This window comes from Octopus bimaculoides, chromosome 24 (genome assembly GCF_046866305.1).
Source record: "Octopus bimaculoides isolate indiv1 chromosome 24, ASM4686630v1, whole genome shotgun sequence".
Classification (NCBI taxonomy): domain Eukaryota; kingdom Metazoa; phylum Mollusca; class Cephalopoda; order Octopoda; family Octopodidae; genus Octopus; species Octopus bimaculoides.
In genome coordinates this window covers 11,673,366-11,693,021 of record NC_142951.1, presented here as the reverse complement: position 1 = coordinate 11,693,021, position 19,656 = coordinate 11,673,366, and the positions used below count along the sequence as shown (strand labels likewise).

The 19,656-nt window shown below is 37.1% G+C and overlaps 1 protein-coding gene across 3 annotated transcripts in view; it reads left to right on the top strand.

Annotated features, from left to right (window-relative positions):
• LOC106882750 (uncharacterized) overlaps positions 1 to 19,656 on the top strand; it is a 176,212-nt gene that overhangs the window by 132,544 nt on the left and 24,012 nt on the right. For 2 of the 3 annotated variants that reach the window (XM_089341209.1, XM_014933525.3), the window contains exons 4-5: positions 5,843 to 6,134; positions 7,403 to 7,745. In XM_089341209.1, coding sequence (XP_089197335.1) covers positions 5,843 to 6,134; positions 7,403 to 7,745 — 635 coding nt within the window. The remainder of the gene's footprint in view (positions 1 to 5,842; positions 6,135 to 7,402; positions 7,746 to 19,656) is intronic. The other variant, XM_014933526.3, reaches the window with a different exon arrangement.

The following is a 19,656-nucleotide window of genomic DNA, read 5'->3' as shown; positions in this document are numbered from 1 at the left end:
TTTAGACAGAAATTGAAAGAAGCCCGTCATGTGTGTGTGTGTGTGTGTGTGTGTGTGTGTGTGTGTGTGTGTGTGTGTGGTGTATGTGTCTTTGTGTCTGCATTTGTCCTCCACCACCACTTGATAACTGGTGTTGGTTTGTATATGTCCCTGTAAATTGGCAGTTCAGCAAAAAGAGACTGATAGAATAAGTACCAGATTTTTTTTTAAATATATAAAATAGGTTCAGATGTAGCTGTGTGGTAAGAAGTTTGCTTCCCAACTACAAGGTTCTAGGTTCAGTCACACTGTGGAGCTTGCGCCAGTGTCTTCTACTATAGCCTCAAGCTGGCCAAAGCCTTGTGAGTGGATTTGTTAATAGACGGAAGCTGAAAGAAGTTTGTCATATATGTGTGTGTGTGTGTGTGTGTGTGTGTAAATATGTAAATATATATATATTTGTATGTGTGTCTTTGTGTCTCTGTTTGTCTCTCCTACCATCGCTTGACCATCGTTGTTGGTGTGTTTACACCCCCACAGCAGAGACCGATAGAATAAGTACTAGGTTTACAAAGAATAAGTCCTGGGATCGATTTGTTCAATTAAAACCCCTTAAGGCAGTGCCCCAGCATGGCCACAGCCCAATGGCTGAAACTGATAGAAGATAAAAAGATAAGGTGTGTATGGAGGGAGCTGAATATGAAGAGAATGCTGAGCTGGATCTTGGAAATAATTCAAAGGTGAAAGGAGTTGAGACATTTTGTTACCTAGGAGACATGCTGAACAGGGAAGATTGGTGGGGAAGTTTGATTGATGGTGGTTATGATTTATGCGAGTGAGACAAAGCTAGTGAACATGTTGTAGCTTTTCATCTGCCGGCAGCTGTCTTCTGTTTTTCTCCCCCCCCCCCCCTTTGTCACTGATCTCCTTAGGTTGGTCTCCAGCTTTAATTGATTTCATTGCTCTGCAAGATCTCTGATTGAGAGATGTGTGGAGGTGAGTTGTTGATTAAGTGTGCATTCATGTTTGTGTTTCTGCTGAAGACGAAGAGGTGAAGGAATGAGTTGGAAGTTTTCTTTTGGAAAGTGTTTGATAGTGGGTTTGTTGTTGCTTTGAGGATGATTGTTGCTGCTGCTGTAATCGCTTTTTGTTGCTGCTGTTGCTGTTCTAGGTATTACTGCTTCTGTAGTAATTGTTTTGGTTTTACAGCTGGGTGACGTCAATGGTCGATTATGATATATAAACAACAGACATATTCAAATATATGTGTATGTGTGCTTGTATGTAAATGAGCGCGTCTGTGTCTCTGTGTATATACCTGTGTATGTATGTATATATATATATATGTATATGTATGTGTGAGTATATACATATGCATATGTACATATATGAAATGCTTAGTGACATTTTGTCCGTCTTTAAATTCTGTGTTCATACACACACACACACACACACACATATATATATATATATATATATATATATATATATATATATATATATATATATATATATCAGTGGCGTGCGGTGACTTCCGGGGTTGGGCATGCAATGAATTTCTCCCCCCCCCCCGGCAATTTTTCAGTAAATAAATTTTCGTATTCCTACAATTTACATATGGGAGATTCTGAATATGCAATCACCCCCGTATGACCTAGAATAAACAGGGAATAAAAAATGGCTCTGTAAAGATGAGCCTGAAATAAGTGTATTGTTTGTATTTTTCTCTCTCTTCGAAACGTCAGTACTTTCCCATCCTCACTCTCCCTTGAAAAGTCTAAAAATCATAAGTGAAATGTAATGAAGATGAAATTGGATTCTGTTAATATTTTTGCATATTTGGAATCTTTGTTAAAGGTAGGAATCCGAAAAAAAATTTTCACAAAATTCGTTTTTCAAAGGGATGCGATTCTGCATTAGCCCCTATACCTATTGGTTGAGCTGAATCAATTTGAAATGATTTAATTAAGAGAACACATTTAGTTACATTATATGGCCATGCTTTAAGATCGTTACGCCCTGGAAGACAAGTCAGGTGTTTTATCATGCTACTTGTCAATTCTGGGAAAATTATCGATACTCAAGCAGACTGTTCTGAGACTTACTGAACTCCGTATATTAAAAGACTACGTCTCACGCACACACATTGAAAATAAACTCATATACATGAATAAACACACAATGAAAGACAGTGAAAATTCAACATTATAAAAAGCCCCCCAAAACTGTTGTGGCAGAAGTCAACATCTCTGAGAATGAAACAAGACATTTACGGCCGTAAATAGACTACACCCAGCAGCACAGAAAGGAAAACCTATGTAGGTTAGGCGTGACGAAGAAGTCGAACCATTTCTCCTGCCAAACAATACTGATGTAAGATGGTCGAACCTTACATTATAACAAACACTAACCAAAACCTGTAATATATGCCCTTTAATATATTAATTTTTTTTTTTAAGGTTCTAAAATGTTATTTACCTCATTTATAAATTCAATTCTTCGATCTTCCTGGGCAAATATATCTATCACATTTTCATAGAAATCTTCTCTTTTCATCAATTGTTGTAATAAATCTTTTTCAATTGACATTAGTGTTAACCCAGACAGTCTTCTTTCTCCTGTCGCATTTCTTTGGTATGTTTTGATTCTACTTAATGCAGCAAAGGATCGCTCTACAGAAGCAGTGGTAGACGGAATTGTCAAAATCAACTTGCATAGATTGAAGAGTTCTGGCATAGCTTCAACATGGTCACTGCTGTAAATGTAACTCATTAAATGACTTAACTTCGCTTTTTAAAATCTTTCATTGAATACGTCACATTGAGATCTCTTTGTAATCGAATTACATCAAAAAATCTGCCATAAGTGATTTTTAAAGAACGTATAGAGTCCACAGGAAATTGTTTACAATATTCATCAACTTTGTTGAAATACAAAAGTTCCATGAATTTAAACTCTTCTAAGGATGAATATCGTGCTTTTATTTGGTCAACTACTATACTGATAATTTTGTTACAATGCATTCTAATAATGTCGTTGAGGCTCAATAGATATATTTTTGGATCTCTGAATTCCGATTCCTGCATCGACTCCATATTCTTCCCCTAATATATCATAAAAGATTGAAAAATTATCAAGTTTGTTTCCGAGTACAGTTCTAGTTTTATCTATTTGCTCTTTACAATACACTATGTCATGACTTTTACTCTGGATATTAAATAAGACGTCAGTAAAAGAAAAAAATGTCACTGAAATAAGAAATCACTGGCTTGACAGACCAGTGAAGATAGAAGCTGTATCTAGATGACTTTCCATTTTTTTGTCATATTTACTGATTAAATATACGAGTTCTTTGGTCACCCACCGTTTATAATTAATTGTTTTCCATCGAAGTCTCTTTTCGAAAAACTATTTCTCAAAATATCGTTTATAACACACATTTCACTCATTTGGAAAAAAAAGTAACACACGTGTAAGCATCTGCGTATATTGTAAGTAAATTTCAAAAAAAAAAAAAAACCGAAAAATGACGTTAGTCAAATTAAATATTTTTGTTTTCAGAACACTCCAAAAATATAATAGTGCAAACAGATGTTTTGGATAAAAGATTCAAACTTACCGCCAGGCTGTTCCAAGAATTATGGCTAATTATAGCAGTTCTTGAGAACTGCTCTAGTTCCGGTCGGTCAAAACGTAGAACCAGCTAACAAAGAGATAGAGAGGTGGGGGTCATGCTATTATCAGAAAGCATTACTTCCTATGATAAATTTGTGGAATCACTGACAGAGAGAGGAAGGGGTACAAAATATATATGCTATCGGTCTTAGCATATCTTTTGACAGGTCAATAAGAGAGAGAGAGGGGGGAAGGAAGGATAAACTAACATAGATAGGGAGTTAGGGAGTGTCTATATGCTGTTCAACTAATAAAATATCTTACAATCGAATTGCACTTTTCGTCTTGACTGTTTACCTTTGTGAAGAGTTATGTCAATCCTTTTTAAAATATAATAATAATAATAATAATAATAATAATAATGATAATAATAATAATGATAATACTAATAATAATAATAATAATAATAATGATAATAATAAAGTATTTAAGGAAGCTGACAAATACAAACAAGAAATCATACTACCTAACAAATATGAAGAAGAAGAAGAAGAAGAAGAAGAAGAAGAAGAAGAAGAAGAAGAAGAAGAAGAAACAACAAAAGCTATAAAACAAATGAAATCCAAACTAAAACTAGAACAGCAACAGACCATGATAAAACAATTGCAAGAAAAGCCCCTACATGGTAAATACTGGGCTAAACTAAATGCAAAAGAAATAGAGAAAAATCCCAGCAATGATTGAGAAGTTCAGGACTCAAAGCAGAAACTGAAGGATTTTTAATTGCTGCACAAGACCAAAGCCTCCCCACCAGAAATTACAAAAAACATGTAATGAAAAGAAACATAACAAGTAACTGTAGAATATGTGGAGATGGACAAGAAACAATAAATCATATTATCTCTGGCTGCCCAGTCCTGGCTAAGAAGGAATATATTCACAGACACGACAGAGCTGGGACCTATGTACACTGGAAGCTATGCAAACACTATGGAATAACAACAGAAAAAAGATGGTGTAAACACACGCCAGAAAAGGTCACAGAAAACGAGAAAGCAACCATACTCTGGGATATGCCAATACACGCAGATAGAGAAATTAAGGCAAATAGGCCAGATATAGTTGTCAAAGATCATGAAGAAAAAAAATGCTTTCTAGTTGATGTATCAATACCAGCAGATGACAACATTTCTCTAAAAGAAATGGAAAAACTTTCAAAATACAAAGACCTGGAAATAGAGGTAACTCGAATGTGGAATCTAAAAACAGAAACAATTCCTATCATAGTAGGTATAATAAAAAAATATTCAGACAAATACATAACAAAAGCACCAGGACTTACAAATATATATAACATACAGAAAATTGCACTACTGGGCACTGCACACACCCTACGCAAAACACTTTCAATAGAGTAACCATAAGAGCACCACAGCAAACCACAGCACATACCCAAGGCGCACAGAGCTGCGCTCGGTAGTGAAGTGAAAGCACGTTATAAAAATAAAACTACTGAACAATAATAATAATAATAATAATAATAATAATAATAATAATAATAATAATGATAATAATAATAATAATACTGCACACATCCTACGCAAAACACTTTCAATACAGTAACCATAAGAGCATCACAGCAAACCACAGCACATACCCAAGGCACACAGAGCTGCGCTCAGTAGTGAAGTGAAAGCACGTTATAAAAATAAAACTACTGAACAATAATAATAATAATAATAATAATAATAATAATAATTGCCTTGGTATAAAAATATGGGCTACAGCAAATATTCTGCTTAATACCACAGATTTGCTTGTCAGTTCTTTGACCTTAACCAGTTGAGCATGTCCCATGGTGGCTGACGATATGTGCATCTCTGATCATGAGCAGAAGTAGTAGGGGAGGATCATAGCCATGTGTTGAGAGGAATTCTTTGGGGTTTGAATAATTCACCTTTGGAAACATCGGTGTTTTGCTCAACATCCTTAAACATACCTTATTCAGGGACCTTTTGAGCGGGATAGGTTACTCGATCTGAAGAAAATTCTAACTGGGCCCCACCTGCGAGGTCATGCACTGTTTATCTTGATATGAGATCACCATGTCGCGTACATATGGTTGTGATGCATGTGCCTGGTATACCCTTATCAGACAGGTAGTCATGATGGGTATACTGGGCTTCGTATATTTTACCCCAGTGTCTCTTTGCTCTCTCACTCAATAATAATAATAATCTACTTTCAGCGAATATTACTGGGCCAACTATTCTACAGGTCTTGGTTCATCTTTACATGAGCTTGGCCACACATTTGATCTGGCCCACACGAAAACTGGTGTCATGGCACGGGGCTTTGATGACATACATCGAGTCTTCACGGTTCAAAGATCACAAGTTCACAATTCAGAGCGCGAATACAAGGTACCAAACCAGACAGGCTCACCACGGTTGTTGCCTCTTGGGGAAATTGGTGGGCCTCCACTGGAAAGCCATGCTCGCCATTATCGTGATGCCTGTTATGGGAGTCCCTTTAAAAGGGTAAGAACCTTCCTTTTCTGTTTTTATATCATCTTTTATCTTTTATCTCTTACTTGTATCAGTCATTAGACTGGCCATGCTGGGGCACAACCTTGAAGAACTTTAGTTGAATGAATCAACCCCAGAACTTGTTTTTTAAGCCTGGTACCTATTCTGTCGGTCTCTTTTGCCAGACCACTAAGTTAAGCACACCAACACAAGTTGTCAAGTGGTGTGGGGAATGCACACATACCCACACATATGTATGTACATAACAGGCTTCTTTCAGTTTCCATCTACCAAATCCACTCACGCAGTTGGTCAAAACAAAAAATTAGATGGAATGGTCATAGATGGAAGGTGCTTAATCATTGGTTTACTGGATCAAAACTGACCAGGGGCTAAGTAGCAACACAGTAATGTAATGGTAAAACACTCGCTCATGATGCTGTGCATTGGGACTAAACATAGGACATCATGGCTGCAAAGCAAACATCTTTACCATTGAGACAAGCCTGCATTGATTGAACAGACCTATGATCATTCTGGTTGTAACTGTTGTTTTTTTCCTATGTTTGAGGAAGGAGGCGCAATGGCCCAGTGGTTAGGGCAGCGGACTCGCGGTCATAGGATTGCGGTTTCGATTCCCAGACCGGGCGTTGTGAGTGTTTATTGAGCGAAAACACTTAAAGCTCCATGAGGCTCCAGCAGGGGATGGTGGCGAACCCTGCTGTACTTTTTCACCACAACTTTCTCTCACTCTTACTTCCTGTTTCTATTGTGCCTGTAATTCAAAGGGGTCAGCCTTGTCACACTGTGTCACGCTGAATATCCCCGAGAACTACGTTAAGGGTACACGTGTCTGTGGAGTGCTCAGCCACTTGCACGTTAATTTCACGAGCAGGCTGTTCCGTTGATCAGATCAACTGGAACCCCCGACGCCGTAAGCGACGGAGTGCCAACATGTTTGAGGAAGAGTTGGCTGCTATTTCCAGCAGGTCATACAAACATATAGAGCAGGCATGGACAACCTTTCCCAAGAAGTGGGCTACATGAAACATGGCTTATCATCTGGTGGGTTGCTCCAACAAAAAGTTTCAAAATTAATTTTGTGTTAGGCGTACCATTTAGAAAGCCCTAAGGGTTGCAGTTTGTCCATGGCTGTTGTAGGGCATGCCTCCCTGATAGGGTCACACTTTTTTCACTGTTATTTATTATTGCTGTTGTTGTTTCCACTTAAATTTTGCAATTTTTGTCTTTTTGTTTTTGCTTCATCTTTCCTTGCATAGGTGGTGCCACATGTCTCAACAGTGAACAACAACAATGACAACAACAGCCACAGCAGCAACAATACAAGCAGCACCAATACCAACAACACCAACATCAACAACAATAACAAAAGCAACAACAGCAGCAGCAGCACTGCCAACCAATCGCCGCCAACGTTACTGCTGAAGGTGGAGACTGACTTTCGACCCGTCGCATCACAGACCTCTTTGACGATGTGTGTGAAGAATTACGATGGTACAGAGACACACAAGACCATCCTTCAGGACGAAAGGCAGGAGACAGTCAAGGAGGTGACTGTCTCCCAAGATGGTAAGGTGCTTGCCAGAAAGTACACTCGAACAGGTAGCTATTCGCTTCTCAAGATTAAAACCCCCTGAAGTGCCAAACTCACTATTCAACCAGTATTATTCATCACTTGCCCTGCACCAGATTTAGAGTCAGCCTCTCTCTCTCTCCCCTCTCTTATTCTCTCTCTCTCTCTCTCTCTCTCTTTCTGTCTTTTACTTTCTCCCTATCTTTCTCTCTCTTTCTCTTATTATCTCTTTCTCAATTTCTCACTCTCACTCTCTCTCTCTATTTCTCATTCTTACTCTTACTCTCTTTTCTTTCTTTCTTCCATTCTCTTTCTCCCTCTTTCTTTCTCTCTGTTTTCCTCTCTTTCTTTCTTTCTTTCTTTCTTTCTTTCTTTCTTTCTTTCTCTCTGTCTTTCCTTCTCTCTCTTTTTCTTTACCTATCTCTTTCTTTCTTCCTTCCTTCCTTTCTTTCTTACTACCTTTCTTTCTTTCTTTCTTTCTTACTACCTTTCTTTCTTTCTTTCTTTCTTTCTTTCTTTCTTTCTTCCTTCCTTCCTTCCTTTCTTTCTTACTACCTTTCTTCCTTTCTTTCTTTCTTACTACATTTCTTCCTTTCTTTCTTTCTTTCTTTCTCTTTGTCTTTCCTTCTCTCTCTTTTTCTTTACCTATCTCTTTCTTTCTTCCTTTCTTTCTTTCTTCCTTTCTTTCTTTCTTCCTACCTTTCTTTCTTCCTACCTTTCTTTCTTTCTTTCTTTCTCTCTTTTTCTTTCTTTCTTTCTTTCATTCTTTCTTTCTCTCTCCCGCTTTTGTTTTCTTTCTCTCTCTCTGTCATTGTCTTTCACTCTATTTCAATCTATATCTACCTTTCTCTTTCTCTCTATGTCTCACTGTCTCCATTTTATCTCTTTTTCTGTCTGTTTGTTTGTCTTCCTCCCTCTCTCTCTCTCTCTCTCTTCTCCATTCTTTCTCTCTTTTTATCTTAATTTGCTTTTACTTTCTCTTTATCTTTTTCTCTATATATATCTCTTAATCTCTCTCTCTCCCTCTCTTTCTATGTCTTTATCTCTCTCTCTCTCTCTCTCTCTTTCTATGTCTTTATCTCTCTCTTCTCTTTCTATGTCTTTATCTCTCTCTCTCTCTTTCTCCTCTGTTCCCCTTTCTTATTACTATTTATCTACTCTCACTCTCTATTTATCTATCTCTTTCTTTTGCTCTGTTTCACTTTATTTTTGTACCTCTCTCTCACTCTCATGTATCCCTTTTTCACCACTCTACCTTCATTTACCACTTCCTTCTCTTTTCTTCTTCACCTTTTTCCCACTCCCCCTTCTTCTCTCTGCTCTTCTTTTCTTCATCCCTTTTTCTTACTCCTCTCTCTCCCCCTCTTTCTGTATGTGTCTACCAACTGTATGCAAAAGTTGCCAAATTACAGAAACAGTTCTACAATTAATATTTTTAAAACAGTACAGTGGATTTATAATTTGAAAACATGGCAAACAATGGCCAATACACGTTCATGCACATTAGTGCTAATTCATGTCAAGAGGCAAGGGAGATGACTCTTCAATTTTAATTGTTCAAAAATTGTATGTAGGTGTATGGTGAGGACTGCATCTCTTTTTATTGCATATAGCTTTAACTCTGGCTATGTTTGAGTTCTGTTAGATCCACCCCATCAAGATATTGTACAACTCACACTCTCCAACGTCCAACTAGAAATAACATGTAGAATAAAACTATCAAAGTTGTATACTCTCTACATCTTATACTTTACTCTTCGGAATAAATTCTAGACATTAAAACTAGCCTCAACTTAACTTAATTTAGGGGAACTTGTCTCCCCTGTAACGGTTGACCACCAGGAGCCCAAGAGCACACCACATATTATATATATATATCTATAGCGCCCTTTTAAAGCCTAGCCAGGCTCATGGGCCCAGTTTCCCGGTTTCTATGGCGCATGTGTTCCCTCCCACCACCACCACCAGCTGGACAGGACGCCAGTCCATCGCAGCTTTACTCAAGAAACAGGAAGAAAGAGTGAGAGATAGTTGGGGCGAAGGAGTACAACAGGGGTCGCCACCACCCTCTGCCAGAGCCCTGTGGAGCTTTTGGTGTTTTCGCTCAATAAACACACACAACGCCCGGTCTGGGAATCGAAACCGCAATCCTTCGACCACGAGTCTGCTTCCCTAACCACTGGGTCATTGCACCTCCACACACACACACACACACACACACACACACACACATATATATAATGATATGTAATTGTAAGTTCCAAGGATCCAGGTGTAGGAAGTTAGTAAGCTTCAAGCAGTCCATAGCAGGTATAAAGAAGAACTTTCAGGAACAATAGTTGTTTATTGGTGTAGAAGGTTGTAGGTTTTTCCCATATCAAAGTTTCATAAGCTTAGAAAGTTTTTATAGTTCACAGTTAGAAAGTAGGGTTGCTATGAATGTGAATAAAAATCCGAATTGAGGAAATGTTGCAGGTAAAACTCAGGCTACAGATGTTTCCTAGTGAACAGAACCTCGGAAGTAATAATTGCTCAATGAGGAGTACTCCACTCATCAGGTTAAAGATACCTTAGTTAAATGGAGGTTACATTGTCATCAAGGTAGCCCAAGTTAACTCACCAGAAATGTAATTTAAATATTTAGTGAAAAGTACTTATTCATAAAGCAATTCAAAATAATGACTTGGGAAAAATTTCCCAGAGATATCTTGAGCATAAATGACATATAATAAAATAGTAGCTAAGTTAACTTATAGGCTCTGAATACCATTAAAAGAAATTTTAACTTAACATTACATCTGTAATGAAAGGAAAAAATTATTGCTGTTAATGGTAATTTTTATTAAAGGCAAGATAGACAACTCTGAAATTTAAATTCATATGTAAGTGTATATATATATATGTATATTTTATATATGTGTGTGTGTGTGTATATATATGTATCTATGTGTGTATGGATGTAGATATGTATGTATTATACAGTGCTGTGTTTAAAAGGCTTGTTTGCCAACCTTGTGGTGTTGGGTTCAGTCTCAGTACATGACAGTTTGGCCAAATGTCTTTTACTTTAGCTTTAGGCTGACCAATGCCTTATGAGTGGTTTTGGTTGAAGGAAACTGAAAGAAGCCTGTAGCATATATATTTATATAAATATATATATATATTTATACTTTTCTTGCTGGATTATATATATATGCTTTTGTCACTAGATTGTGTGTTCATTTCACTTTTTGCCATCTGTGATTTTATTTTTGATCTTCTATATAAATAAAGATATCTCCTCCGTCTGGCTGCTTTTCTCTCTACAAAATAGAAAGTTACATTGCGGAACAGTCATTTTAATGAGTTGTGTTTATTTATCACCTGACAAGATACATCTGCACCACTGGATGCTCCTGAATCAGTTGTTGAGTGTCCCACCCAAGAGGAATCTATGCTAGGTGTGTCGAAATAACTGTCATGTTTAACAATAAATTCTCATATGTTCCATCTTCTGTCTTTCATTTGCTATATATATATATATATATATATATATATATATATACACACATATGGATGCATTTATATATGTGGGTATATGTGTATAATTAACACTGGAACATGTGTGCACACACATACATACATACATGTGTTTATGTGTACCTATTGTTGCTGGCACTCCATCGCTTACGACGTCGAGGGTTCCAGTTGATCCGATCAATGGAACAGCCTGCTCATGAAATTAACGTGCAAGTGGCTGAGCACTCCACAGACACGTGTACCCTTAACGTAGTTCTCAGGGATGTTCAGCGTGACACAGTGTGACAAGGCTGACCCTTTGAATTACAGGCACAAGAGAAACAGGAAGTAAGAGTGAGAGAAAGTTGTGGTGAAAGAGTACAGCAGGGTTTGCCACCATCCCCTGCCAGAGCCACGTGGAGCTTTAGGTGTTTTCGCTCAATAAACACTCACAACGTCCGGTCTCGGAATCGAAACCGCGATCCTATGACCGCGAGTCCGCTGCCCTAACCACTGGGCCATTGTGCCTCCATGTGTACCTGTAATATGCATACATATGTATATACTGTAGAGAGATATTGTTATATACACACACAAATGCACACACCCATAGGGACACACACAAACATACTCACACACACACAAACACACACATACAAATACACACAAGCGAACACATATCCACATGCGTGCATGCACACGCGGAAACAAACTGAATATGAAGTAAATCTGTGCAAAAGTCTATTATTATCACACAGTGAAAACAAACAGATCACAAACACACAAACACAATGCAAGGAAAACTGAAAACAGCTGTCAGGATGCATTTGGTGCAGCAACGAGCGTCAGAACTCTGATGCGATGCATTTAGCTTGTATGGAACTGGCATCTGAGAAGGTCTTAGACTTGCTACTGTAATGTTATTAATGGTAGATTAACCCACCGCTGGTTGCTACATTAGTAGGCTAATGTATTGATTTTTTTTTTGTTTGCTGTGGGTGTCGTGGGGGGTGTGAGTTTACACATGTGGGAAAGGTGGTGGGATGGGGACGGTGAAGTAGTTGGCTGGTGATGGTGAGGTAGGATGGGTTGTTGCTTGTGGTAGTGATGGTAGTGGTGGTGGTGGTGGTGGTGGTGGTAGTGATGGCAGGGCGGGATGCAGCTGCTGCTGATGGTTGATGGAATGGTATTGTTGTAGTCATGAGGATAGTTCTTAGTTGGTAGTAGTGGTAGTTGTAATAGACTGAATGGTATTGTGTTTTCTGTAGTGGTGGTGGTGGTGGTGGTGGTGGTCTTGTGGTCATAATGGTGATATCATTGTCATAAATGATGGGATGATATTTGTATTTGAGATGATGATGATGATGATGATAGTAGTATTATTATTATGATTGTAGTGGTGGTCATGGTGCTGGCGGGTCCAGTGGTAGCAGACGGGATGGTGTTTAGTTTGTAATGGTGCAGGTAATGAAACTGTGTGGAATGGGGGTACTGAGGGTTGGAAAGTGAAGATGTGGTAGTGGTGGTGGTGGTGGCTGTAAAAAGTGGTTGATAGTAGCATATGGGATCATATTGTAGTAGTCGGGGTGATGGTACTTGATGAGATAGCATTGAAGTCATTCTGATGGTGTTGGTACTAACACTGTGGTAGTAGATTGGTGGTGGTGGCTGAAAGTTGGTGGCGATTTTATTGTGTTGACAGGTATCATTAATGTAGATAACATGGAGTTCATGGTGGTTCTAATGGTTGTAGTGGTGGTGGTGGTTGATAGCAGTGGTACTGAGGTTGTTGTGGCGATGGTAGTAGTACTGGTGTCGGTTATGAATGAGCGCTGTAATAGCTTTGATGGCTTTACTAGCGGTAGTTGTTGTGGTGGTGGCGATGATGGTGTCTGCGGCAGTGGCGGCGGCAGCAGTGGTGGTGGTGGTGGTGGCGTTGGTAGTAGAGGAATGATAGTTTTCATGGTGGTGACAGTTGAATAATGATATTGATGTAATAGGGTTGGTAAGTGAAGATAATGTAGTAGTAGTAGTAGTAGTAGTAGTAGTAGTAGTAGTAGTAGTAGTAGTAGTGAGTAGTAGTAGTAGTAAAGTTGTTGTTGTTGTTGTTGTTGTTGTTGTTGGTGGTGGTGGTGGTGGTGGTTATTAAGTAATTGTTTATAGTTGATAGAAGTAATGGTGGTAGTGGTGGTGGTGGTAGATGATTGTCATTGTTGTAGCAGTTTTGGTTGTTTTTGTTTTAGTTGTTGTTGCTTTCAATCAATAAGTGAACCAGAATCCATACGTCTGGCTAAAAACTAGAAGTTTTCCGAAAGGAATCTTATTCTACAGTAAATGTAACTTCTGGCTTTTCACATGATGTGTGTGTGTGCCTGTATGAGTGTGCACACGTGTGTGCGAGTGTGTGCACACTCATACATGCACTCACACACACACATATCTGTGAGTGTGTATGTGTGTGTGTGTGTGTGTGTGTGTGTGTGTGTGAGTGTATGTGTGCATTTATGTCGGTATGTGTATATGTGATGCCGATGGTTTCTTGGTGGTGAATGTATGTGCTCGTGTCCATGTGTGTGTTTATGTGTGTTTGTGCATGTGTGTATGTGTGTGTATTTACATAGATACATCATACACACGTACATGTATACAATGTATATAAATGCACATATATATATATGCACAACATGCATATGTATATATATATATATATATATATATATTTGTATATGTATATATATATATATATATATATATATTTGTATATGTATTAATGTATGTTTACATACATACATATACATATATATATATATATATATATATATATATAGTGAGAGAGAGAAAAAGAGAGAGAGTGGGAGATAGAAAGACATACATGCACAAACATACACACACAGATGTATGACTTATTTTGTGTTCTGCATGTTTGTACAGTCTGAATATGTTGTTATGTGATTGTATAAACACACACACATATATACACACACACACACACACGCACACACACACACACACACACACACTGGTCTTAATCTTGGTACACGTGTACTCATATCTTTAAGTGTTAGTGCATCTGTATGTGCAATTGTGTGTGTGTGTTTGTGTATATACTTACTCATACTAGGAAGGTCAAGATGAAGTTTAGCTAAGGAGGGGCTCTTGGAGAGGGGTGCATTTCTATGACAATGCTCTGTAGTGGTCTCATCATCATGTGGATGTGGCACCAGTCTGTAGCCATGTAAGTGTGTGTCTTTGTATGTGTGTATATATAGGTGTGTTGATTCTTATTAGCTTTGAGTCATGGTGTTAGTTTGTCAGATTTTATTCTTCATGCACTCCGTCGCCTACGACGTCGAGGGTTCCAGTTGGTGCGATCAACGGAACAGCCTGCTCGTGAAATTAACATGCAAGTGGCTGAGCACTCCACAGACACGTGTACCCTTGACGTAGTTCTCGAAGATATTCAGCGTGACACAGTGTGACAAGGTTGACCCTTTGAATTACAGGCACAACAGAAACAGGAAGTAAGAGTGAGAGAAAGTTGTGGTGGAAGAGTACAGCAGGGTTCGCCACCATCCCCTGCCAGAGCCTCGTGGAGCTTTAGGTGTTTTCGCTCAATAAACACTCACAACACCCGGTCTGGGAATCGAAACCGCGATCCTATGACTGCGAGTCCACTGCCCTAACCACTGGGCCATTACGCCTCCACATTCTTCATGCATGACATTATCTTTCACTGCCAAACTTTAAAGTGTTAATATGGTATGGCTACGGTTGGATTGTCTTTGATCATTGAATTAGACCCAGCATTATGTTGCTAGTACTTCGTTTTTTTGACCAAAACAGGAAGAGAAGCAAAATCAAACTTCGCAATGTTTTAAAGGAAGAATATAAAGGGATGGGATGGCACCTGTGCCCAGCTTCGCCTCTCTGGCTCTTGTGCTCACAGCATTGTGCTCACATGTGCTGGTGGCACATAAAATACACCATTTTCAGTGTGGCCGTTGCCAGTATCGCCTGATTGGCCTTCATGCCAGTGACACGTAAAAGCACCTACTACACTCTCGGAGTGGTTGGCGTTAGGAAGGGCATCCAGCTGTAAAAACTCTGCCAAATCAGATTGGAGCCTGGTGCAGCCTTCTGGTTTCACCAGTCCTCAGTCAAATCGTCCAACCCATGGAAAGCGGACATTAAACGATGATGATGATGAGGATGATGATAACTAAGTAGCTAAACAGTACAAGTTACTTTGTCCAGCATTCTACAAATTCCACTGGCCACTACTATAATGATAACAGCAATAACAATCCTCTTTAGTATAGGTACAAGGCCTGAAATTTTTTAGGAGAGTGATGCTACTCGATTGCATTGATTCTAGGGCACAACTGGATGAAAGCTTTGATGAAGGTAAAGATCATCAAAGCTCAGTCAGACAACAAATATATAATCTGCAGAAAAGGAGATGAGAGTATTGATCACGTTTTGAGTAAGTGCAGTAGACTAGCACAAATGGGATGCAAGTGTAGATATGACTGTAGGTTAAAAGGTGCATTAGGATGTCAGTCAAGAGTGTGGCTTCAAAAAAAGGAAAAAAATAAACAGGAACTAGAGGCTGTGATAGGAAACGAGAATTACAACATCTTGTAGTACTTTACTTTAAAGGCTGACCATACTATTGAGGCAAGAAGACCAGACATGATTGTAGAGGACAAAATAAGCAAACAGTACAAGACTTTTCAATTTTTTTTCTTATTTCTTTATTGCTCACAGGGGGTTAAACATAGAGGGGACGAAGAAGGACAGACAAAGGGATTAAGTCGATTACATCGACCCCAGTGCATAACTGGTACTTAATTTATCGACCCCAAAAGAATGAAATGCCAAGTCGACCTCGGCGGAATTTGAACTCAGAACGTAAAGACAGATGAAATACCGCAAAGCATTTTGCCCGGCGCGCTAACATTTCTGCCAGCTGACTGCAGACTTTTCAATTTTCTATGATAGTAGGGTCAATACCAAGGAAACTGAAATTATTGAGAAATCCCAAAATCTAGCCAGAGTGCTGAGGAGACTGTGGAAGACCAAGATAACAATTATTTCTGTAGTAAAAGGTGCACTTGGTGCAACATCCAAAATGCTGCCTGAAAAACTGCAAGAAATGTCCTGCAGGAAGTACCATCCTATATTCTGCAAGAATCTTAAGAAAAACTCTTGAGATTTGAGGAGAGCTGTTGTTTAGCCCTAGGCTGAATGTGAATGAGCACATCTATGGTTAAAAGCTTTCCACCTGTGACAGTGTCATCTTTTCCCAATGTGCAAGAAGCCACAGGGCAACATTATCCAATGTTTTCGTTTCTAGGATGGTGAGGATGTTATTTGAGGAAGGTTTGGCTGCTATTTCTAGCAGTTCATATGACCACGTAGCAGCTCCAGTGCTGATTGTGCTAGTTGTGGAAATAATTGTGGAAATAATGATAGTGGAGAATTTGGTGGTGGTCGTGGTGATCATGGTTGTCATCGTCATCATCACCATTGTCAACGTTGTCATCTTAGTAGGATAAAAAGAAAAAAAAATTAGGGTCATATTGAGAGTAAAGGTAATAAGTGAAATAGTTTTTAAAATGCTATGAGTTTTTTTAGAAAAAAATATTATTAAATTTACTAGAAATTGAGATTATGTTTCAGTGAAATTTGCATTTTGGCAAAAGTTTTATTTTAACAGAAATCTTTTTATCTAAACAAAATTCTAATTTTACAAAAGAAAGAAAAATTAAGATACTTTGAAACGTTTATTATTTTTGCAAAAGTCTTGTTTTAACATAAATCATGTTTGGGAAAAAAAATTCATTTAGTTAAAGTTTTATTTTAGTAAAAGTTTCACTGTGCAAAATTTTAACAAGAAATTTGAATTTTAAATCAAAAAGCAATGAAGATGTATCAAATATGCATATCTAGCTATTATCTAACTCATTACAAAGGTCTTGGAATTTCTAATTATAGGTAATTACGCATAGCACCATTTCATTCTTATTTCAAATCATCAGTGTGATATAGCTCAAGTTAAATAAGTTAAACTACATTAAACATTTTAAAAAGCAAGACATTTCTTATAGATGGAAAATAATTACAGTTTACAAGACATTCGTGAAATGTTTTTCTTTTTGTCTTTTTTTTAAACAAAAGTTACATTATATTTATTTTATGTTTTTTAGAAAAACTATTTAAATATCTTAAATATGTGGTGCAACCTGGTGGCCAGTTATTGTAAGGGAGATAATTATATCTAGATTAGAAGTTTGGATATTAAATCAAAAATCAAAGAAGGCAATTTATAAAATATATGTTTTTTTCTTTCTTTTTTTTTTCTTATTCATTATAAAGATTTTAATATTTCTAATTACAGATTAACTTTTTAAGTTTATATGTATCATTTATAATTATTTTTAGCTTTGTATTGAATAAATTCTTGTTATTTTGGCAACTCTTGTGAAACTTTTGGTTGACTCATGATTAGCAGAATTCACCTCTTCACCATTTACCTTCATCAAATCTTATTCTTTGCTTTTGCTGTATGCCGCTGCTCTATCTGCGCAATATAATGGCATATATATATATGTATACACATGTTTATATGTATATATATATCTTATTATTATTATCATTATTATTATAAATACATATATGCATGTAAATATATATGTATGCTATAATATATATAAGTGTGAATGTATTCTTCTTCAGCTTTATTTTTGTTGTTTTTATTGTTGTTGCATAAGTGAAAAAAGGAATAAGTTATTGTTATTGTTATTATTATTATTATTATTATTATTATTATTGTGGACATTTTGGCTTATTACTATTTCAGTTTATTTTGTTTTTATCTACATTTATTTATGTTTATTGTATTTCAGGCTTTGTATGCAACATTATATATATATATATATATATATATATATATATATATATATATATATATATATATATATACATATATATATATATATATGTGTGTGTGTGTGTGTGTGTGTATATGTATGTATATATATATATATATATATATAAATAAATATATGTGTGTGTGTGTGTGTATATATATCTATATGAATATATATGTTTGAGCTTATATTTTAGCATAAGTAGATAACATATATACTTTTATCCTATTATGCGTGTATATATACATATATATACCTATGTAATCTATACACAATAGATACAACACAAATGTGTGTATATATATATATATATATATATATATATATATACACACACACACTCACACACACATATATATATATATATAAGCATATATATATATATATATATATATATATATATATATATATATATATACACACATACACATATACACACATTCATGCATATATGCATATATATATTGATCAATTATTCTCAGTTATTTGTTAAAAAATTTTTTTCATCATTTTTGCATTTTGTAATTTTTGCTTCTATTTGATCCCATATCATCCTGGTCTCTCTCTCTCTCTCTCTCTCTCTCTCTCTGTCTCTCTCTCTCTCTCTCTCTCTCTCTCTCTCTCTCTCTCTCTCTCTCTCTCTCTCTCTCTCTCTCTCTCTCTCTCTCCCATTCATTTGCCTGTATACCTTTCTTCTCTGCTTGAAAACACAGACTATGAACACTGCCATTTCAATTCCAACTGCCGCCTTTACAGTCTTTCAAATTGTGTTTTGTTTGTGAGCCTTTTCTTTTTTGTTGCTGCTGTTATTGTTGTTCATTGTTGTTGTTGTTGTTGTTTTATGATAGTTCAATCCCATGCCAACCATCCACTCACATGACCAAACACTCACACATACATAAACATTCACTCATACACACTCGCATGTATATGTGTGTGTCAGCTCCCTCATTAGCCATGCGGATGTGTGACTATGTACGTGCGTGCATTTGTGCATCTGTGTTTGTGTGTGTGTGTGTGTGTGTGTTTGTGTGTGTTTGTGTGTGTGTGTGTGTTTCCTAATGCTGTATATATTCTAATGTGTGTCATCATGAATCCTTTCAATTGCCATGAGTTTAGGTGCGTGTATGTGTGTGTGTGAGAGAGAAAGAAAGACAAAGAGAGTGCAAGAAAGAGATAGAGAGAGTGTTAGTGAGAGAGTGAAGGTGAGAGTGAGAGAGTGAAGGTGAGAGTGAGAGAGTAAGAAAGTGACAGGTGGTCAGTTGATTGTGTGCAGTCAATGTGTTCTTACAGCTGGATGTTTATAGACTGTGATGGTGAAGCTTCATGTCACGATATGTATGTCTTGATATGTTCAGTTTATGGTGCTGCTGCTGCTGCTACTACTGCTATTGATGATGATGATTATGATGATGATGATGATGATGATGTTATTACAGTGATGTCTTCTTTTGATATAAAGAGTTATATGTGTTGCTGTTGCTGCTGCTGTTGTTGTTGTATTATACCA